Genomic DNA, 24,206 nt, shown 5'->3' on the forward strand with positions numbered 1-24,206 from the left:
GTCGGGTGAATACTGTGAGCGCTGGCTGCACGGAGGGAGAGCCCGGAAAGTGGCGTCGTCACTTTTCGTAGTAGTCGGCTAAATTTAGCGTCCATAACGGAAACGGCAGCTCCAGTGTCGACAAGGGCCGATGTGCGCACACCATATACAAACACGTCTACTACGTTTGATGGGCTTTGCTGAGGGCTTTGGCTGTTCGATAGCGTCGCAGCCCTTGCCTCTTGGACTGCGACGACTAGTTTTCCTGGTCTCGTGCGACCGGACGAGGCCGCATCGGTGACAGTGAGCGGCGTCGTGGGGACGGTGACCGACGGGTAGATGGACCTGGGCGTGACGTCGGTGATATAGGCGGCAGCGGGTCATAATACGGGCGGCTGGACTGGTTGGTGACGGCTGATTCGACTCGAGGCGGCTGCACGCGGTTGCAATAGCGGGCTACGTGACCGGCGCAACCGCACGCAAAGCAGATCGGGCGGTTGTCGGAAGTGCGCCATCGGTTTGCCGGGCTAGGTCCCATCCACGTGGCAGGACGCGAGGGACGGGGCGGCTGCTGATGTGACGACTGCATGGTTGGCTGCAGTCGGGGCGTATGGGCGATGTCGGCGTACGCAGCCGGCACACTCACTTCGAAGGCCTGAGGCCTGGTGACGGCTCCTGCATATGTTAGCGGGGGCACCACAGGGAGCGCTGGGGGCGGCCTGGCTGCAACTTGTGCGTAACTGAGCGGCGCAGACGCCGGAGGGAGCTGGTGGTATTCCGGCATGACCTCCGTGATTTCCTGCTCGATAGCCCGGCGTAGGGGAGGCAGCAGTGTGGTCGACGACTATACAACATCCTGCGGGTGAGAGAAGGCCAGTAAGGAGAACTGGCGGGCAATTTCCTCCCGCACGAATGACTTGATTTCGGCGAGTAAGACGGAGTGGTCCGACACGGCCGACAAGCTAGCGAGATCGGCGTCGCGTGATGGAGGTCGACGCGTCATCAGCCGCTGCCGGCGTAGCTCCTCGTAGCTTTGGCACAGCGTGATGACCTCTGCCACAGTGCGAGGGTTTTTGGCGAGTAGCATGGTGAAGGCATCGTCGTCGATGCCTTTCATGACGTTCCGGATCTTGTCGGCCTCAGACATGGTTGCGTTGGCTTTCTTGCACAAGTCGAGCACGTCTTCAATGTAGCTCGTGAAAGACTCGCCGGACTGCTGGGCGCGTTCACGTAACGGCTGTTCGGCTTGCAGCTTGCGAACGGCAGGGCGGCCAAACACATCGATGAGGCGGTCTTGAAAGCGGACCACGTAGCGAAATCGGATGCGTGGTTGTTGTACCATAGACTTGCCACACCCGCGAGGTAGAAAACGAGGTTGCTCAGTTTGCCTGCCTCGTCCCATTTATTGGGGACGCTCACACGCTCGTAGATCGCGAGCCAGTCCTCGACGTCGGTGCCATCTGCGCCGGTGAAGATAGGAGGGTCGCGGATGCGGGGGACACCCGGACATGGCGTCGGTGCAAGAGGAGGCGTTTGCTGGGCGGCGTCTTGAGTCATGGTAGCAGGCACGGTACGGGATCGAAGCTCCAAGGGCATCGAATGCGGACCGTAGTTGTTTAAAGGGCACAGCACTCTCCACCAAATTGTCAAGACGTTTATTAACGGGGACTCATCGACGGCGCACGGCAGCGACAGTCAAAGCGGGGCCGACACTCTGCACGAGGAGCGTGCTCTCAGAGAAGAGAACGACCCACTGGAAGGCGCTCGAGAGGACGACCCATTACGCAGTAGGAACGCTTCGCTAATATATATATATATATATATATATATATATATATATATATATATATATATATCACTCTATCTAGCCGCGTACGTCTGGGTGCTCTCATGATCGCCTCCTTAGCTTCGTGTAGACCAATATTGGCGTGGGAAGGTAAGAGGATTTGATCAATATGACTCTCGGGTCATGACACTAATAACGTGAAAATCCTGTCGCGTACGTCGTCAAACCCTTTCCTCCAGAAACGTGTGGTTCATACCCGTTTACCACGGGCCGCGGTGTACGGGTATCCGCCACAGGTGATTGACAGTTTATATCTGCCCATGAACTGCGAGAACAGGCATTGGTAATTTGAATGCGAGGGCGTTAAGAAAAACCGACATCGGTAGCGTGTACCCGATGAATGGAAAGAAAAATAGGATCCGAGCAGGAATGGAACCCAAGCATTTTGAGTGACTATGAGGTATTCTACCGCACAGCCACGCCAGGCCTATAAACTGGCTTGGAAAAACAGCCTATGCAGGCGTAATGTCGGTGCAACATCAATTGTGGTTGTGGTGTTGGATATCTAATTTTACAAGAAAGCAATAAACACTACATATGTACTCCTACGATACTGCCGTCATATCAGATTAACGTCTGTGGTTCCAGTGTTGGCTCCGCTTTTGTAGTATTCTAATAAATATTACATTTGTATTTATGTGATTCAACATGCTATATTGAAACATTGCTCGACTCCGGAGGAATATATTAGCGAAAGTTACATATGATATTCACATTATTGCACGATAAAGTGAACTTAGTTTCGATAATACTGGAGTATGTACTCTAACGTGAGGGCTGACGTTACGTCGCACCATAAGTTACGCTTTGAACGCCAGTGTTGTCGACGTGCATGGTAAGCCAACAATGTTCACACCGCTACTACACTTACAAGAACACGACGATCCACCTCGTAACGCTTGGCTCAAAACCATAAAATACAGAGCAGAAGTACTCACTGATGGCTTCGCATGAAACCGATTCCCACAAGGCGTGGGATCTGCCGAAGTTTTTTTTTTTTTGCTGACGTGAGTTTCTTCTACGTTGTAATGAGAAGTCGGCGTCACATAGAGTTATCAATCAATCACTGATTGATTGATTAACTGTATGTGACGCCGACTCCGCCTTACGAATACGTAACGGCACTATTCGTGCGGCTTGTTGACTATGCTCGACCTGAACTAACCTCGACCTTAAATCTCACCTTAAACAGTGTCGATAAAAATGGATAAAAAGCATGATATTTAGATGTTTAAACACAAAGACGGCATTTCGCATAAAAACAGCTGCTCTAGTCCTTGTTGCTGCCTTAGAATTGCGATGCATACTCTCTTGTTCTTAAAGGGGTCATGAAGCACCCCTTGGGCTGATTGAAAAAACACATCCTGCGGAAAGCTGACACGGCTATGAAGTGCTCTGCCAAATATTACAGTCGTGCGCGCCGCGTAATGGCCACAAGCGGAGCGCGAAGTTGCCGTTTCCCCAGGCACCCTCATTTCAAACAGAGGCCGGTTCTCACTCTCGTCGGTGGGCGGGGCATCTGTCCGCTGTACGTCGCAAGAGACATAGCATGCTTATTGGCCGATAGCCGACGTAAATCGAGAGCGGCGTTCGGATCAGATGCGCTTCTTGCCGCGGGGTGCCGCCACTTGCCGGCGCCGCACTCCTCAGTACACGGTAGCCGCACTCGCGCAAGCGAATCACAGCGGGAGAGCGATCGCGTTTCATGACGCGCGCTGGCGTAACTTCTTTCCCCCATGCAATCCCTCCCTGTCTAGCTTCCACTGCGCTCGCCGGCACGAGAAAAGAGAGAAAGCGCTGGGAGCGTGCGCCAAACCCCCGTAACTCCGCTGATTCTTGACGGAGTCGAGAAATTTTTGCGGCAATCGATTCGGGAGGCAGTACACTCCGATACTGAGGCCATTAGATCATTACTTGGAAAAGTGGTTCATGACCCCTTTAAAGTACAGCGCTGTACAGCGCTGTACTTTAAATAGGATGCTACATTGATCTTCTTGGAGTGATGTTTACTGAAAGGTGAATTATCAATTTTACTTAAAAGCTTTTCGAGTGTAATTTGTCAAGCCGAAACAACATAACACTCGAAACTGGTTAACATATAGTGTTGGTTCTGCCCTAGGGCCTTGACGGACATATTGGTTTACATAAGATGATCACTTTGACGCTTAAAATGCTGTCGTGCATGTTTTTTCTTCTTTGTTACAGTTTACAATGATGACTGACCAAATGCATCCCGTCTTGAAAAAGTCCATCATGCACGTTGGAGGGCTTCCCTGGAAAAGTATTCGGTCGTCTGTGACCTATGGGATGAGTGCCAACAAGCTTAAACAGGTGAACATCAAACAATGATCATAATGATGACCTCTTAGTACAGGGCACATACACGCAGCGAAGTATTGGCCCGAAATTATGGGCTTAGAATACGCTGATAAATACAGCAACAAATGCATTAGCATTTGTTGCTCTTCTTAATTATCAGTGTATTCAATGCAATTAAGAACTGAGAAGAAATAAATACTTAAGAAATCAATCCTGATGAATGTGACTCTAATGACTGCAAATAAAGTAAGGTTCTCTGAAGGTTCAGCCTAGAAACAATTGTACTTTCAATAGAGAAGCTCAAAAAGTGGGATTAGCATGGTAAGCAGCTGCGAATTATTCTTCTATTCTGTTTTATTTCGTTGGTTTTCAAGGCGTTTGCAGTTTACGTGAATTGAAGTTCAAGTGAAAATGTCACGCGTGGTTATTAGAAATACTTTTCAGTAATATGGCACAGTTACTACATGTCAAGAGTACATTTGGTGACAGTCCTAAATATGTCATTTAAGCTTAGTGAGAATATTGCATTTACGCTAAAAACGGAGAAATGAAACGTATGGAACAGCAGAAGGCTAACGTTCCTCTAAAGTTATTCGTAATGGAGAGAATATCTCTTATGGACAATACAACGTATGAAAAGTTTGCCGACTGCTTTGCACCGACGACGTGCGCTCGAAGTCTTCATGACCAGAGTTATGCGTTGCAAATGAGCGTTTAGTTAGTTGCGTAAGTCTATAGTAATACAAACCCAGAAAAATATAAACCATTCAATAAACGTTGAAGAAGTTAAGGCAACGTGTTGGCTAATATTAAAACGCAAGGTATGGTTAGCTAATTACTGATGCGGAGGTTTTAGGATCATTTCTCAAGCTTCGTTGCGGCGCTGCAAGGGACATGGACGCCAGAAAGAAACGTGGACATTGTGCATGACGGGAGAACATTCATTTTAAAAGGACATTACCGTGAGTGAGTTTTACAGTACTCTACTGTTATTTATAAGTTCGTGGTGCTAATTAATAAGTAAGGGAAGAGGAGTAGCCAGAGCCATGTATAGGTACCAACGTCTCCTTAAGCAGATTTAATAATAATAAAAAAAACGTACGACGACACAGTGCTATAGGAGTCTCCTCCTGTGTCTCCTACAAGTTACAAGAAACATTGATGCTCTGCTCCGTTCATCACTGCAAGAAGTATAGGAGTACAGCAGCCTAAAGAATGGCTGAGTATGCCATCCTCGATAATTACCGAACAAATCGCCTAAATATACTGTCGAAACTTTTTAGATGATGCCTCACCTCGAAGAAGATGCGAACATATTCATCAAGTCATTGGAAAAGCACGCGGATACCGGGGAAGAAGTGCTCATGATTCGCAAGTTGGAGGAACTCTCCATGGACTACGTGGCACGAGGATCGTTCGGCATTGACGAGCGCTTTCAAGGGAATCCTGATCACCCACTCGTTGCCATCGCCAAGGCTACTTTAAGGGGCACCATGAAGGGCCCTCTTCACAAGATCGCACGTGAGTACTACTAACCGAATTTTAGAAAATACACCACCTGTCCCTAATTCAGTCTTTTTGCCGGTTATAAAGGAAGCTGATCGACCTGCGCGAGAGATGCAGATTACTAAAGGCACAATATTCAGCAGGAGGTCCACAGTTGTAAGCCATACTGAATAAAACTATCAGGCAGAATAAACTCGCGTTTTCTATGAATATGCTCGAGAGTATTTATTTATTCAAGTACATCACAGGTTCCCATTGGAACATTATGTGAGGGAGGTCTTGCATCATAATCCGAACAGTTTGGAGCATGTGTTAGTAGATCAAGAACAGGTAAGTGACGCTTAATACAATTGTTTTTAACACACTGAACGTTTCGTATTAGTAGTGATTTGGCTGGAAACGATAGGAAATGCGCAATAATATTCTTGCATCTGGAAAGAAAACCACACTTCAGTAAGCAAATGTTTAAACAAAGAAGAGCGACACATTTTGCGCAATGCAAACATCATTAAACAATGTCGTATGTACGTGGAAAGAAAAAGCACAAAGAAGGAAGAAAGAAAAAAAAAAGTTACGAAAACATAACGTGAAGTTCTCGCTTGAAGTCGTCAGGGTCGCGTAAGTCCACCACATTATCTGGAAGATTATTCCAATGATTTATGGCACGGGGCAAAGCCGATGAATTAAAAGCCTTCGTTCGTCCGAACAGACGCTGCAAACTTCGATGGTTGTGAAGGCGACGGGATATACGATGCGCATGAATAAGCGGTAGTGTAGATGTATGATGAGACCAGATAATTTTATGAAGGAGGCTGGTAAGTGCAATGTTCCTACGCGTCTCTAACAATGGAAGTGATAGCTTCGACTTCATATCAGTCACGCTCGATGTTCGCCTGTAGTCGCCAACGATGAAACGAGCTGCACGACTTTGTATGGATTCGAGTTGATGAACCAAATATGCCTGATGGGGTGACCATATGGGTGATGCAAATTCGAGTTGCGGACGGAGGAATGATAAATAGACAAGTTTACGTGTAGCTGACGGTGCATCCCGAAGATTTCGTTTTTGGTACCCACGTGTACGCGATGCCTTTGAGGTTACTTTTTCTATATGGATAGACCAAGTTAAATCTGATGTCAGATGTATACCCAAGTATTTGTACATAGATGCCTCGTTTACAAAATTATTGCTAAGCGAGTAATGGAATGTCGAGTTGGTGTGTTTACGACTGAAAGTAAGCAACTTGCATATATCCGTGTTGAGGGTCATGTGCCAAGATGAACACCAGTTGGTGATTCTGTCAAGATCCTTCTGCAAGGTGATGTGGTCAGTATGCGAGGAAATCTTACGATAGACGACACAATCATCCGCGAATAACCTGATGTTAGATACAATTCCGTCGGGAAGGTCATTGATGAAAATTAGAAACAATAAGGGGCCTAATACACTTCCCTGTGCGACTTCAGATGTGACGTCACTTGGAGCAATGATCGCCTATGACTGTCAGCTGTTTGCGAGATGATAAGAAATTGCGAATCCACGATGTTGTTAACGAATCAAGATGTAAAGATGACAGTTTAGCTATAAGGCGGGTATGGGCGACGCGATCAAACGCTTTCGAAAAGTTGATGAATGTTCACCAGAATCGATGAACCAGAGTCGAATATTCAGAATATTCACCAGAGTCGATGAACTACACCAGAATATTCCATATTCTGGTGTAGTTCGTGAGTAAATTCGATGAGTTGTGTTTCACATGAGAGCCCTTTCCTGAAACCATGCTGATTCGCAAAGAAGAAGTCGTTATTTTCCAGAAACTGAGCAGAGTTAGAAGCGATGATGTGTTCGAGCATTTTGCATGGAATACTTGTTAGTGATATGGGTCTGTAGTTTGTAACACAGCGTTTATCTCCGGTCTTATAGACGGGAATAATTTTCCCCACCTTCTAATCGTTGGGTATCTCACCTGTTAATAAGGATTGTTCAAATATGTAGGCCAAGATGGTGCTGGAAATGTTGACAGTGTTTTTCAGGATTTTCGAGTTAATGCCGTCTATGCCGGAGCTACTAGATAATTTAAGTTTGTTGATCAACGTTAAAATACCTTGGGATGTAATTACTATAGGTGCCATGTACTGATAGTTTACTTCAGAAGGCAGTGGCATATTTGAGAGGTCCTCCTGAGTAAATACAGCTGTGAAGTAATTATTCAGTATTCCTGAGCAGTGCTCTTGTGCAACAGGGTTCCCACTACTGTCCAATAACACTATGTCATCACGGGTATTTGGAGGAGCAATCGTTTGCCAAAACCTTCTGGGGTTGTCTTTAATGAGGGCGGGAAGTCCATGCGAATAAAATTGCTTTTTAGCACTAAGAATAGCGTTACACTATTCCCTTTCGAAATCCTTGTGTTTTTTCCGTGATGCTTCTGTGCCGGTTCGTTTCGCAATTTTGAAAAGGCGTTTCTTTTTGTTCTTCAGTGTTAGAAGTGACCTATGGAACCAAGGTTTTGATACGCTTACACGTAGCCTTGTGCGGGGTATATGAGCGTGGGTTAGTTCCGTTAATTTCTCTTTGTAGGCAATCCAGTTTTCACTAACCGACCTGTGTGAAAATGTTTTTAAGAAAGTTTCGGAAAATGATTTCAGGCCGTTATTGATCGCTCTAAAGTCAGCTTTTTTATAGTTCAATATGTTCTTTGGCTTGGCGTGGCGAGTGGTGGACGGTATTTCAATTGTTAGTTCTAGAAGGCGATGGTCACTAAAGCCATCAATACAACCTATGACACCGACAGTCTCTGGAGCAGATGTTAGTACTAAATATAATGTGTTTTTATCTCTGGTGGGTATGTCGACTAACTGTGCGAATGAAAAATCCAGGGTGAGATTAATAAAATCACGACAGTTTCGTGAGGAAGCACGCAAGTTAATCCAATCAATTTCAGGATAATTGAAGTCACCGAAAATGTGCATATTGGCTTTTGGAAACTTGCTTCTGATTTCGGCAATGTTGTCATGCAAGTTAGTAAGGAATGTGTCTGGGCTATCTGGCGGTCGATAGCAAATGCCAAGAACGGATTTAGACATGTTATGCGTAATGCAGATCCATAATATTTCTATCGTAGTAGCAGTGTCTATGATGGAACATACGATGTGATTCCTTACAGCAATGAGAACGCCCCTTCCCCGCCTATCGTCCCTGTCTTTTCTGAAGATGCTAAATTGATCTAAGTCGGGTAGGACTTCTGTATCAGCAATATCGAAATTTAACCACGTTTCGGTAAGCAACAGGATATCGCAATCGCTGTTTTCGAGATATGAGCAGAGTTCCGTGGCCTTAGGAATTATGCTACGTATGTTAGTGAAGGACAGTGATAGCGCCGAGTGTAAATTTCTGTTTTGAGGCAAGGAAGGAGGATTAGTAGGAACACGTGTGGGTTTGTTTCTACGCGCTAGCTATTCTGTGCATTGCTTGATAGAGTCAGCCGTAGTATCGTACATATAAATACAGTTATCTATTCGAAGTTTGTCGACATTGAGCTTGAACGGCGTATTTTTTGTTTTCGAAAACGTCAACAATTTTTTCCTCGCGAGCCTTGTTTGAAGGGAAAAAATCGTCTCGCACTGAAAAGTGCGTGCCTTTCAATTTGTGACCGTTCTCTAGAATCTGCTGCTTGTCTTTAAAAAAACGTGAATTTCACAATGATTGGCCGACATTTCCCGCTGCTGTACTTGCCCAAGCGATGTGCTCGTTCGATCTTGGCAGGATCAATGGTTATGCCTAGACGTTCCGAGCACATTTCAAGCACTTTATTATCCCACGCATGTGCTCATTCCCATGAAAGAATACGGGGGAAGTAATTATCTTATTGTCAAGCACTGTCGAGTGCCACAAAGTGTCAAGTTTGGCAGGATCATCATCACCATCATCATCATCAGCCTGACTGCGCGCTCTGCAGGGCAAACGCCTCTCCTATGTTCCGCCAATCAACCTGGTCCTGGGCTTGCTGCGGCCCCGTTATACCCTCGAATTTCTTAATCACATCTGCCCACCTAACTTTCTGTCTCCCCCTCCCGCGTTTGCCTTCTCTTGGATGTCAGATGTTGTGAGATGTCTTGGATGTCTCGTACCGCGTCTCACCGACTGAGCTCTCGTACAGCTGCAAGTACTGTGATGTCCTGGACACTCTATGCCATATGGTATGGGGATGCGTACAAAACCCTAGCACAGCTACACTAACCAAACAGTAGTGGGAGGCCTAGCTATCGGACCCAGGCCTGAAAAATCAGCGCAGCCTGGTTCAACGGGCACGGGAGATGGCGAAGACCCTCGGTTACCTGGAATAAGGAAGCCGCCCAACTTAGGCGCACAGTGCGCTTGCTCGCAATAAACGTTTATTCTCTCTCTCTCGACGCAGACACGCCGTACAATGATTGTGGCAGCGATGAAGGTTTCCTCGCGTAGAAAACATTCTCAGTCAGTTTATTTCGTTCTTTTTTCTTTAGAGAGTACGACAGCCTTCGGGCTACTCATGAAGCCTTTCTACTGGCTCTCGCCTCTCTTAGGAGAGTATACATTTGAGAACCTGAATAAACAGACAGCCAAGGTCATTCAGCTGAGAAAAAGCAATCCCTCGGTGAGTGGATACCTTTTTGCAATCGTGAATTAAGAATGCACGCTACCTGTATGTATTTGCGCTTACGTTACCTTTATGCACAGGTCAAAAAGTACACTATTGTAAACGCGGTGAGAGAAATAGAGAGATTGGGAGTGATGGAAAGGGAGGGTGGCTACATATGCTTTGTTCGGTTTGCTTCTTATACATGTGGGGAATGGAAGCGGGAACTGAAGAGAGAGAGAAACTGTGTTGCATTCTTCGAATGCTCAAGACATGAGGGCGTTGCAGCTATACACTGCAACCAATTGATAAGTTTCCCTAGAGTATTTATCGCAGAAGGGTCAGTATGGCCTTCTGGGATGATGAGCTGTGCGGTCAGGGTCCCAGTAGCACCTCCTATGTCTAAAGTACGCGGCGTGATTTAAAGTTAGTGCGTAGCATGAATAGCAGAGCGTGGACGGCTATTTCTTGAGTTCGTGAATCATTCTTTGCACAAGTACTCACAACTTTTTATCAGTAAAGAAGCCCTTGCCAAACAAATCGAAAAGAGCATCACTGTGAATTTCTACGACTGGAGGGTTATTATTACATAGAGTTAATAACTCGCTGAAACGCAAACATTGAAACTGAAAAAAAAAAAACCTTGTTAACTACTTTACTGTCCGAAATATCTGTAATACTCTCGCAAAGCTAAAGCACTCATTGCCATCTGTTGACTTACGAGAAACTAGCCGTTTCATTTTTTTTTATTCTTCTGCAGCTACGAAAGCCTGACATCTTGCAAAATCTCCTCGACGCTGAGTACGTCGAGGCTGAAGAGGAACGTGGCGACTACAAAGTTGGAAATGGTAGCTCCTGACATTAGTTTCGTTTTCATTTCATTTTTGCGATATAAAGTGTACTACATAAAGCTGATAATTGGTTAGTACCACCCTTAGAGCCCCTACGAGACCTAATTGGAGCGCTTTATCATTTTCTTGTCGCGATAGCGATATCATTCCGCAGTGGATATGATCTATCAAAATACAACGAGGTGGCTTAGAAATGACTAAGCAGTTGGAAAAAAGAATTTTAAGCTCTCCTGTGAACTATCAGGATACATTTGTTCTTGGGAGCATCGCGGTATGATAACTCCCGCAGAAAAAAAAAAAAAAAGCTTATAAGCGCCTGCCGTCTCTGAGTCCTGCCAACGGTAAAGAGTGTGCATATAACGCTCGCCGTTAGCTACCTGAAGGATCTGCGCTTTCTGGAGTAGTGGTTAGCGCCACGCGCTGCGGAAAGAGAGGTCGCTGGTTCGATTCCGCGCTTCGGAAGCATTTTTATGTATTACTTTTCTTTGGGACTTTGATATATATATATATATATATATATATATATATATATATATATACGTACTTATACATATACGGTGCATGACGGCGGCGACGGCAAAATCCAGCGGAGACTGTCCATATAATCGCTATCGCAATAAAAGAAACGCGCGAGTCAGAGGAGTGTACCGAATGAATGCTGGATTCTTCGTTAGCGTTCATTTACGTTCGGTCTCTTTACTTTAGCATTAAATATAAATAGAAAAACTATTTCATCGTTGATTTCACTGGATTCAATATCCGTGTTCCTAATAGGTACGTCGCTAGCCAGAACATAATCTTGTTTCTTATGAAAATAAACTTATGGTTTTAAAATGCTATGAATTAAACATTCTCCTCGCTTCTTTTTCAGGAAGCGTTAGGAGCAGAGCTCTAACAACCGAAGAAATTATAAACGCCTCTTCTGTGCTTTTCATCGCTGGGTAAGAACCAAAGTAACACGAATTGTCGGATATTCATGGATCTCTTGAAACTTGAACATTGGGGTTTATTCTATGCTTTAACAACTTGAGAATACAGACAAGGTTATGTGGCACTAATATACAGCGATACCCTCGATTTAGATATACCACTAAACTTCGGGAGAAAGGCTTTAGCCAAATGCTAAATTGTTTGTGTTCAACGCCGGTTTACGAAAAACTGTTTGCAAGGAGGAAACGTTTCGTTTCAGTAAGCGAAATCCTCTTCGTGAGCTTAATAAATGCATTCTTTGGCAGCTCGTATACAGCCCACTCTCCGCAGGGCCTAATATGAAAAGAGAATAAGAGATCGCATAATGTACGGTAAGGAAGTCAATCAATGAAAAAAGAGAGAGAGGTCAAGGAACGTAATTGCTGACATAACAATTGGAAGTGCCCTTGTCGTAAAAGTGATTTTCGAGACATCACTCAATGGGCCACATTTGATCACACCGGCTCCATCTGTCTGCATGTCTCTTTCTTATTTTCATTTCAACGCCTGTACACGTTCACTATGACAAACTTCACTTGAACGAACGCAGGTTTGAAACTACAGCAACAGCTCTAAGCTACATATTCTTCGCATTAGCAAAGCACCCGGATGTACAAGAGAAACTTCGGCAAGAAGTGATCGATGCGATCGGCACCAACGTAAGTGACGCCGCCTTTAGGAAGAGAAACAAACCATTATGTGTGATTCTTTATCATTTTCAGAGGTCTTAGGCGATATTCATATAGATAGAAAAATATTGGTTGTGTTGTATAAAGAGATGTTAGGAATTTACATCCGAGCCTCTCTTGCGGACAGACATGAAGGGCGAAGAATTATCCTGAGATTGAGAGAGAGAAACACGCGAACATATGCACACAAACCATAGACACAGACTTGCTCGAATGCTTCATCTAGGAGAGCCTTCGTCTATGTTTCGGCTATCCTTTGGTAACCATTGATTCCTAAGACGTACGCACGTCAATTTTCAGTTTAAGTCACGGGGAAAGTTGTAACCTGCAATCATTACTCTCAGCGCCTCGGGGATACCTTCTATATACTTGATGACTACTCGTAAACATCCCCTTGCTCTTGTATCAGAAAAAAAAAGATGCGCCTGTATCCACATGAAAGATTAACTAGCAAAACAGTGTGGTTTGTGTTCGTAGCAGAACAAACATTCCGCCAGATATACTTGAGATAGCCGGGTTATAGTTAAACAAGTACAGATTGTTCCATTGAACATCATTTTTAAGCGTGTCCACTTGTCGTTCCAGTACACAGTAAAATTCACAGTAATAGAGCCATACAAGCGATATCATGAAATACATGCAGGACCATATGCGCTATTATAAGTGATGCAAGATATGAATGTTTTACAATAAGATAAATAGAAATGAGTTGTTCTTCGTGATTCACGGCTGCATTATTGTCAACTTGTAATGCCTACACGACGAAAAAACACCATGTAAGGTAGCGCTGTATTTCTTTTATGCATTCGTATACAACTTTTATAAATGTCATTTGTCATGTACTTCATAATGTTAACAGGAATTCACAGACAACGGCTTTAATTCACTAATTTCAAAAGGAAGTCACAAAATAAATGAAGAAACTGCCGTAATTCTTGTAGAATGGACGCTTGATCCCTGCAACCACCCTGCAAATGCTACAGTTCATTAGGCCGCCGGACATATGAGTCCAAATGGCGGAACATTGACTTAAATACTCTATCACAGGTCGAATGCAGACATATATTAATAAATATTTAAGCCTTTGCCAGCGAAGGGTCATGGTTTCATCAAAATTCTAGATAACCAGAATTATTCTACGTCGGGCCTTGCCTTGATTTACAAAGCCGCACCTAGAATCACAATCAGATTTTGCAAAAACGTATTTGCTCATTTACGGCTTTGTGCCGAAGTCACGAAACACATTTTTTTCACCAAATTTAGAGGGTAGGCAACGAAAACTACGCTTCAAAAATTGACAGTTGGGGAACAGAGCATTATTTGATCGTCTTATTTTACTGAATGACCAGAGCAGAGTAGAGAGAACATTTATGTTAGAGGCTACATTTTACGAGAGAGAGAGAAGGATAGAGAAATGCTTTAACGAAATGCTGGATACATTTTACGAGAAATTTGTACTTCTTTTGGGAATCCAGCATTAAGAGAGCCATAGTAGGGGCCAGTCGGTTGTGCATAGCTGAGACCTGTGACGTGCTGTTTGAACACCAAGAAGGACGCACAAAAAAAGCACACGCAGTACACAAGCTCGTCCTGTGTACTACGTGTGTTTTTTGTGCGTCCTTCTTGGTGTTCAAACAGTGCGTCGCATGTGTCAAGAATCTCGCAATGTTCAAGAAAACGGCATTCATGTCTACCTTCATAGGGTTCTTTGGACTATGAAACAGTCATGAAGAAGCTGAAGTACTTGGAGAAAGTAGTAGACGAAGGGCTACGCCTTTATCCACCGGGACTAACGTGAGTATGCTTTCTGTGACACTGCGATAATAACCTACGAAAATCTGCGCATAGCTCAAAACTACGAGCCTTTTATTACTGAGCAGAAGTGCAACAAGCAACTTCCCTTGTTAATAAATGCATTTTGTACTGTCTGTTTTAAAGGCGCCTCGCTATCTTCTACCAAAAGAGCCGCTTAAACAGAAACGGCGAGGGCTGGCGTTTTCTTGTGCAGTCATGTATAGCCGCTGTCAGCAGAACTGTTAAATACCACAAAATGTTTGTTGTGCGAAGAAAGTTACCAATCTAAGAAAGGTGTTCTGGCTTCAACTGCTCTGCTCTGTAGAAAACAAACAAGTTAAGTGGAAAACACCCTCTGCATGATCGTAATGCGCAATAAATTAGCCACATACCTTTTTAAATGTGTCATTCAGCTCAACGATATCAACACATTTTCATATAAATGTACAGTTACAAAAATCGCATGAGCAAAACAACAGTACCATACGTAACCTTCAAACAATCTCAGTAACAATAAAGTAGAGCTGCTCAAGTATCAGATATTTTCTGCATTCATAATAATCCTGTAAAATGTGCAAATCACGATTGAAGTAAACTCAAATTGAAAGCGTTCGCAGTCAACTCATTATTCATCTCCGCTATAGATGAATTAATATCATACTCAATTGGGTCATAATGTTTCTGATATTCTTCTTGCAGGTTTGTGACACGGCAAGCGAAAGAAGACTTTGAGTACAACGGCATCAAATTTAAGGCTGGCACAAACTTCATGGCAGCGCAGTACCAGATACTAACGGACTCGCGATATTTCTCTAACCCCATGGAGTTTAATCCCGACAGGTTAGGATTATATTCGCATACCCTCCTATACACACTCTCTTGGCTCATAATTTCATGTCACATGCACCAGGAAGCAGGTACGCGAGCAAGGAAACAGACACAAAACTACTGAAACGCCACAGAAGCGAGTCTCTTTCTAACTTAAAGAACGTACAACTTGAAAGAAATATAAGTGATACCGATTATTATACTTGTTTGAAATGTGGGCAAGCAAGTGTTTTAAGGTAATTTGTGTTCTCGTGTTAAAGTAGCATTTTTACGGCGAAGCTGCATACATCTACCCCCAAATGGTTCTGTCTCCGTGGGCAGAAAAACGCGTGGCCTACGTGGTGTAAACACAAAACGCCAGGCCCCTAAACCACCAACAGGCGCTCGCGCTCGCGTGCTCCTCTGCCAGCAGATGCGCTCGTTTCTTGCGTTTTCACCTCGGACGCTGAGGAAGAGCATTCGGAGAGGTGGACAGACGAGCCGGCGAAAGCTTTCGCTGTGGACTCGTGCACAGCTGCAACGCCGCAACTAAATTTCGACCTCTGGGTGGTTTAGGGGCCCTTTAACAACTGAAGGCAAACGGCATGTCTTGCTTCGCAATCAGGCGTACAACATAGAGCTCAGTACTCGTTTCAATAAACAAAACCGCAAATCAAGCATCAAACCCACATGCTGAGTGATAAGGCGACTGTGAACAATGGGAACACCCTCCCACGCGTCTCCAGTAAAGATATAGGTTGCAGCTGCTTTGCACTTCACACGAGGGCTTCGAATGATGTCAAACGGCCCCTCCTTCTCCCAGCGTGTGTTTCCTTCTTTCATATACAAAATGGAGGCCCTTCTAGCAACTCCTTCAATTCATTCTAAGACTGCCTTGGGTAGGCCACGGAAACTAAAGACACCAGATGAACAGCGTGAATACAATGCTCGACGAAACGAACAAATTCGTCTTGCTGACAATGGCCGCGGAACCAATCACGGTCTACCACAGCGACCACAAAGCGATTATCCCTGCCATTACTGTAAAGTAGTAATAAAACATACCCCCCCCCCCCCCATCAGCATGTGTGGTGTTTAAAATGCTGCTGTAGCTGCTTCATTCGGAAATACTTCATTCGCTGTAATTTATACTGTAATGCATAAAATAACTCGTGCTAACGTATTAAACTCATCGATAAAAATTAGTGCTGCTGCATTCAGCCTTGCGATAATTAGCCGAGAGGCATGTACGCAGATGTGGCTGTAAAAAGGCCTTTTCTGCTGAGCTTATTTACTTCATATTCAAAGGCTAGTCTAAAATGTACACATATTTTGTAAAGTATAAAGTACTTTTGTTAAAGCGTATTCTAATCTCTCATGAGCAGTGTATTATCATCATTAGAGGTTTAAATTAATATATATAGATCTTTGACCAGAGTAATGTTTTCCCGCTATCAACAAATGCGTTGCTTTGCGAAATAGAGCTTTAGATATGTGTGCGTCTGAGCATGTTATGCTTTGTGGTGTATATTGAGCATGCTGCAATTATTACACCACTGTGTTTCTCTATGCTCTACAGGAACATTTCCTTAAGTTTCAATTCGATTGTTTAAGAAAACAATTGCGTTTTGGCTTGCTGTGCCAACATGGTTTGGTGTAAAAGTATCTAACTTAATACTGCACCTCGATTTTTCATTTATTTATATTCTTAAATGACGGCTTACGTTAGCGTGACCACCCTGGTACTACAGAAATACGGGTCACACTGACCAGAGGTGGGGGGAGGTGTAATAAAAGTTGAATTTCAAATACATGTCTTTACAAACAAAAATTTTATCCATCACTGTAATGTATATGCTCCGACACGATACAAAGTTTTAATATCAACATAAAAATTCACTCACAGGACAGCTGTGGATTGCTCAAAATATTCCAGCGCTATTTTTGACGAGGACAGGACAGAGAAGCGCATGAAAGGATGCACGCTGACTGAAACTATAGTTGGAGCCAGCGCCTGTCCTGTACTCGCGAAAAATATAGCTGGAATATTTGAAGAAAGAATATATCACCCCACAAGCTGTTTTTGTTAAACTGTAGATTAGTTTCCACGTGTTACTATAGTTAAGTGTCTAGGAAGTACTTTGTTTTACTTTCTTTATTTCATATTTCGAGGGCATGACGACAGAAGCTTTTGTCGCCGCCGTGAACCGTGCGGTTAGATGACTTTTTCGGAAGCTTGGAGGGTTTGCAGCTAACACACCCTTAAACAGTGTGGCCGATACAGCTGAACGCAAGGCACTGGCGAACAATAATAATAAAGTCTGAAATGTGGGACATTTTTCAAGATTTCCTTATCTCTTTCGTCACGCAGAACCATAGCCCTCATTGCAAGACAGCGCCGCCAGGTGCACGCGGTACTGGTGATCATCCGAACTCACGTTAGCTATGAATTATCTGGTTTAACAGTAAAGGGTGAGCGGCTTCGCCTGTGCTCCCATACGCACATCCATACGCTATGCGCGAAAAGACATATTACCAAGCCACATGCAACGTTCGCGATTTTCCTTTTTCAGCGTGCAACATATTCTTCTTTTACCTTCGCAGGTATTCACCAGGAAATGAGGCCTCGTTTACGAAAGCGGCGCACATACCATTCGGTGTTGGGCCTCGTAACTGCGTTGGAATGAGGCTGGCATTGCTCAAAATTAGGTACACTGTGGCCAGGATGGTCCAGAAGTACAGGTTGGAACTGGGGCCTTCTCAGAAGGTGCGAATAATTTCATTGCGTCACAAATAATAGGTCTACTAACATCGCTGTGTAACTTCACATCTGTATGGTCAGTAAAGAAGTCTAGGGTTTCACGAAAACTCGTGTGGCGAGGAAAAACCATGGCTGACGAAAACGTACAGTCGCCTACTAAAAAAATTTAAAAAAAAACACAGCGCACAGAACAACAGAATGGGTGTTTCGGCACCCATTACGGGTTCTTTGCTCAGTATGAACGAATGCATGGCGGTCTTTATTGTATATACGTTGAAAGACGTAATCCGCTTGCTTATAACTCCAGGAGTGGACCTCGCGTCCGATTTGTCGTATTAGTAGTAGAATGTATGCAGGAGGATTCAATGAGCAGGCGTGATGATCATTATTTTCTCTTCTTCGATGACGGAAGCTGATTGCCAATCAATACAGTGTCCAGTTTTTCCATGATGTTCTGCCAGGGTGTTGGAAACCGTGTGTCCTTTGGCTACATCCTTATGGTGCTGCTCAATCGGTTGTTTTGTGTTTTTTTAGTTGGTGGGTGTACGTTTTCTACAGACATGGTTAGTGAAGGCATCACAACGAAGTGTGCGTTTGCAATTCGTACCGAAATTTCGAGAAGAGACTAAATCTCTAGCGAAAGCTACACCGCGGTTCCTTACTACGTCTCAGCAGCTCAGCTCGTACCTCCTGATGAGTTTTAGTACTACATACGTTGCGACCGTAACGGCGTTGCGTACGTTTATGAACGCCGTGCTTGGCGCAGTGCGCATGAGCAGAAATTCTGCGTACGCGCTCTATGCAAAACGTGGCGCTCTTATGTAAGCAACGCCGTTACGGAAGCAAAGTACGCAGTGCCGAAGCGGCGTCCGAAGCAGCTATGAGAACGCAGGCTTCCATTTGAAATGGCTCGCAGCCTGCATCCGCAGAGCATGGTTAATGCAGAGATGTGAGCGAGCGCACTCAAAGAAAGGGATCAGAACTTGAATCTGTCGTCTATCAACTGTATTTGATTATGCGGGATGTACAAGTTGACGTTATTGAAGCCCAAAAAAGAAAACAAGACAAAAAAAAGAAAGTTGACGCAATAACCAGTTACGCGGCTCGTAATCTGTGCTGCCCCGCCACTGAAGTATTCTTTGTGTACTTTTGTGTACTATAGCCCATAACCTTATATGCTCTAAGCTAGCACAACGGATAAGAAGTATTTGTATTTAAGATTATGGCATCTTTAAAGGGGTACTGACCCGAAAATTTTCAGTTGTCGTTTTTTTGCGTCAAATGAAAGGCCAAGCCCTCAAGAGCCTAGAAAAGGTAGTGCTAAACGCGAGTGCTCCCTGAAAAAGTAATTTCAGCATGTTTTTAAAAGCTAGTTTCGGTTCCTATTGTACCGTGACGTCACAACACGGTATGAGCTTCTCGTCAAGTGCTATCACAATATATAGCGCACAAGCGGCCATTTTGAATGTTTTGCTGACGCACAAGCGGCCTTCTTGAAAGTTTTGGTATACCCGACGTCATCAAAACTAGCCAGACTGCTGCGTAAGGCCACCAGAATTAGTACTGTAGCCTGACGTCAAGCTAGTGTCGATGTCGGTAGGTGCGCCATGGACAAACTGACTTTATTAGCAAAATAAAATATCTTATCAGCATTTGCTGAGCTTCACACTTGCTCAGAGCCATTTCTCCATACAGAAGATTTGTTTGGCAGAGTAAACTCACCTTCGAAAAAAGGTGTTAGTGCCCTTTTAAGGATCTTCAAGGATAGCCGCCAGACACGCTATTATAGAAGCATATATCGAGACGAGGAGAATAAAAACGAACTATGTTTGGTGGCTTTATAGAAGGACCACTTACTATACTTGTTTCTTCATAAAGGCGGCCGCGAACTGTCATTGCTGAACGCCCAATATGTGGTGTCATAGCATGGTTAGAAGAACCGGCTGTTTGTAATACATGATTAATAACATTTCCATGATATTTTCTTCATCTCTTTAGGGAACCATGGAACTCAGCCAATATGCTATGGTATCAACGCCTGCAAGGGGCCCCTGGATTGTTCTGCACAGTTTGGCGAATGAACGCTGTGGCAGCGATTCGCATTATTCGCACTGTAAATAGTCATACGCAATCCCTGTACTAAATCGTTCTGTTCTCTCAGTCATCGTCGCTAAGACCGCGGCTACTGTGGCCTGTGTTAACATGATTATCATTAAACCGACGCATATGAACTTTCGTTCCAGACCTATTTTTTAATGTGAATATTGAAAGCGAATTTCTAACACAGATCATATTTGTGTACCTATTTGTACTGATGCTAAACTTTCGGTTTAACATAAGTTTTTTTTTTGTCAAACAGCTCTCAAATGATACCGGCGACAGGCGCCACTAGTCTTTCACTTACATCGGATGCATAGGTTGCCGTGTAGGTACACTATTTGTTGCTTGATTTGTCTCCAACTTCGTCTATAGAAGACTGGACCGATACAAGTTATGATCCCATTCAACAAATTTTGTACGTAGAGGACGTCGAAAGGTAAACTTGCATGGCTGTCAGACGAGGATAGTTGGTAGGTTTTATGTGCACAGATTCGCAATAAAAGAATTTATCAGGTGCAGCTACAAACCGACCAACAACAAGACGGAATGGATGTGCTGCAGCAAGACTGTCAGTAAGAAATGCAGCACCCCAAAGAATAAACATTCACCGACGATTACGATACTGCCTAATACGAATTCTGAGCGCAGCTTCGTGTTGGGGCAAGGCCAACTGTGTTTGAAGTTTTGGCTTTCCTCAAGGTATAGAGTACGCCATAAATAAAAATTTTTATGAAGTAGTACACCACCCGCTCCGCCATTATTCGTGTGGATAAGCGAAGTATCCGTTATACATCTGTAATGTATTATGCGCACTTCGTTGATGCTGCATGTGACTGATGACGATGAAGATTTATGGCTGAGCACGTTGCAGTGTGTGGGAAGCATTAAACCGCACACTCGTTACGCAATTAGCATTGTGTGATGACTGGTTGTTATTTTACTCTCCTGCCACGCTATATTACATAGGTTAACGCGATTCCTTGCCCGACATGACGCCTGTATAAGGTCTTTTTGCGAGTGCCTTTCAAGCACCAGCGTGGCTCTGTGGTATAATTTTGGACTGCGGTAGAATGCTCGACCCGGGTTCAAATCTCATGAGATCATGGGTATTTTTTTCTCGTTTTTTTTATTGATATCTATCGTTTACGTCACCGACGGCGACGCCGCTCAACGCAAGGACGGGCGCCTAAGAGCTGCGCTCTAAAAGCGTCATTGCGTCACTGTCTGGTGTACCGAATGTGTTGCTGTCACTGTCGTATCCATTCAGTGACTTGCATGAGCTCTGCATCGATCGTACCACATGTGAAGGGCAAGGCAGATCATTCCTGCTCTTACTGTCATAATTTGAATGAAAAGACGCTGGTACCTCGATGATGGATATTGACAAGTGCATTGGCAGTGCATATTGTGTCTGTGGGCATGAGGGGCCGGCTGGCCCGCTCTGTGTTCTTCGCCGCGGCTGCGGAATATGAAGACGTAAAGGCGGACTAAGGTCAGATGACGGCGAAGTCAGCTCTGTAAATTTGTTAGCAATAATCTGGGGCTTGAATAAGCACAGTCAACAGTGTGACATTTGCAGGCAACTGACACTGCAGTGCGTCGTCTACAACCAAACATTTGCACCCCCCCCCCCTTCACACACACACACTTCTCATGCCCGCTAACCCTTATCACATTTGGTTCCTTTCAAGGAAACGGCTTCTCAATAGCGCTTCGTCATCGTTTACTCGATGAGCCATGTTCTACATCACAGCAGTAATTTCGCTAGTCTAACCGAAAACTTAAGGTTAGCTTCATGTGCGGAATTTATGTCCGTTACGTGAACCTAATTGAGATAGTGAACGTAGCGGGTCACCATTTCGCGGTGGGTCACCTCCAGTAGAAGATCATCTGTGTTTTCTTGCTAATGCTCTCTCAAAATGAACATCAACCAAACGATTGGCCACAAAGCAAAAAGACGCCGAACTTCACAACTAGAGATACGTTTTTCTCTTTTGCTATAGAGAACTTCCGCTAATATGTTATGCTATCATTACAGGAGTTCTTTCTTTGAAGGCCCAGCTGGAGCCTCGAAATTTACGTTCTGCGCACGCGCGACTATTCACGCGTTGCGTTAGGTCTGTGGTAAGGGCGCCTTGGCAAGAGGAGAGATTCTTGTTTGGCCGGATTTCTCATTCTAAAGGAGAATAAAAAATGCCGTCTTATTGCCTCCGAACGAGGCAATACGACGCTGCTACTCATCGTCGCAGCTTTCTGATATTGTGCCATGGTCCCTAAAAGGTTGTGGAAATTAGCGTCCCTTCACATACAACCACTACCCTTTTTTTCGAGCGCAAAGGCTCAGTTATGTTACTCACAGACACGCTCCTTATCCTCTCGGCTTGCTTGCTGGTGCTGCTTGTAATGCGAGCTATTGGCCATCCGACGGCTTCATTATCTTCTTATGGTTCGTCTTCCATTTCTTCCCATACAAAGTACCATATATATATATATATATATATATATATATATATATATATATATATATATATATATATATATATATATATGTATATATATATATATATATATATATATATATATATATATATATTCAGTCAATTCAAGTTTGTTCATCTCTGCTGTGATGACCTCCAGTGCAGACAATTACCGCGCTTATCGGTCTCGGGGCATTATTCACCATAAATCACACTAAAGGCGAACACGGCGAAAGAGGCAAAACATCAGAAGAGGCACGTCAGTGAGTGCCACGGAACTCACTGTAACGTACCTCTTCACGTTACTCAGGAACCCCAGTCGTATAACCCAACGAACCATAGGCGTACTCTTTGTGCATTTGGCGGTAACATAGTTATAATAGTTAGTAAAAGGCGCATAGATGCGTCTGTGTCTGTCCTAATTCGTGCGCTTCGTTTTATATTTATGACCAAATGAACGTTTCGACAAGGGTGATGCTAGAGGATGATGCCTCTTTAATCAATCCACAGCATTACTGGCAAACTTATGCAATTGTGAAATCGTTCAAGTTAGCAAGTTCATCAAAGCAGCGTTCTGAAGGAACAACCGTGTTCATGCATGCTGCCCTTGTCATCACCCGCCTTGCCCACCAGACAGTGTAGGGTAGCAATCCGGATGCTATAACTCTGGTTGACCTCCCCGCCTTTCCCTCATTTTTTTAGCTCTCTCTCTCTCACGAGATCTTGTGTGACGGATAGCTGGAATTGAGAGACCAATATGGGCATGTCGCTCGTTCTTTAACATGTCCATTTGTGGCAATCTGGGCCCGTTGGCAGCTCATCTTTAAGAACAGTATACTACACACAGCGACACAAAGAAAGGACACACACGCGCACACATAGCGCTAGGTGTGTGCGCGTGTAGGCCTTCTTTGGGCCGCTATTTCCAGCGCGTTTTTACCACACTTTTAAGGTTGAATGTAAATATATAAGGACTGAATTTAATATTCCTATATATGCTACCTTGAGCGTGGTCATGCAAAAACATTAGAAGTATGAATACAAATTTAGGACATGAAAAAAAAAGGGAACAAGACTGCTATTTTCTCGGTTGGACCTTGAACCCGCTCGCGCCCTAATTTTAAGCCTAAGTTTACCATCAAAACATGAGAGCTCATAGATACAGATTCTGCCATTAGCATGACTCGTTCAAACAATTTTGTGAATGTCGACAGTAAGCCTCAAGCACATGTTTTTCCACAGCGTATAGCTTGCCATTGTGAAAGGAATGTAGGGAACTCGTTTCAGAGAAGCAGCGGAGTTGGTTTGAAAGCACTGAAGTTACAGCAATGTTTATTTTTGCTGTAATGTCGTTGCCAAGACTTCAAAGCAGTAAGCTAAATTACCGTGACGTTAGAGCGACGTGACCTATATCTCACAACTGCTTTGCGCTGTAAAAACAAAAGTCATAGAGTTATTATCTTCCGGCGTCCTATAATTGTATGTTGCT

General features: G+C 44.1%; 1 protein-coding gene across 1 annotated transcript in view; it reads left to right on the forward strand.

Moving 5' to 3' along the window:
* Positions 1–20,273, forward strand: part of LOC119382948 (cytochrome P450 6B1) — a 30,262-nt gene extending 9,989 nt beyond the window's left edge. Inside the window, exons 5-14 of the mRNA XM_037650885.2 lie at positions 4,031–4,156; positions 5,428–5,665; positions 10,157–10,287; positions 11,030–11,117; positions 11,992–12,061; positions 12,640–12,748; positions 14,481–14,572; positions 15,272–15,412; positions 17,984–18,146; positions 20,139–20,273. Coding sequence (XP_037506813.1) covers positions 4,031–4,156; positions 5,428–5,665; positions 10,157–10,287; positions 11,030–11,117; positions 11,992–12,061; positions 12,640–12,748; positions 14,481–14,572; positions 15,272–15,412; positions 17,984–18,146; positions 20,139–20,261 — 1,281 coding nt within the window. The 3' untranslated portion in view covers positions 20,262–20,273. The remainder of the gene's footprint in view (positions 1–4,030; positions 4,157–5,427; positions 5,666–10,156; positions 10,288–11,029; positions 11,118–11,991; positions 12,062–12,639; positions 12,749–14,480; positions 14,573–15,271; positions 15,413–17,983; positions 18,147–20,138) is intronic.
* Positions 20,274–24,206: the final 3,933 nt, after the last annotated feature.

Source organism: Rhipicephalus sanguineus, chromosome 2, assembly GCF_013339695.2.
Source record: "Rhipicephalus sanguineus isolate Rsan-2018 chromosome 2, BIME_Rsan_1.4, whole genome shotgun sequence".
NCBI classification, from domain to species: Eukaryota; Metazoa; Arthropoda; class Arachnida; order Ixodida; family Ixodidae; genus Rhipicephalus; species Rhipicephalus sanguineus.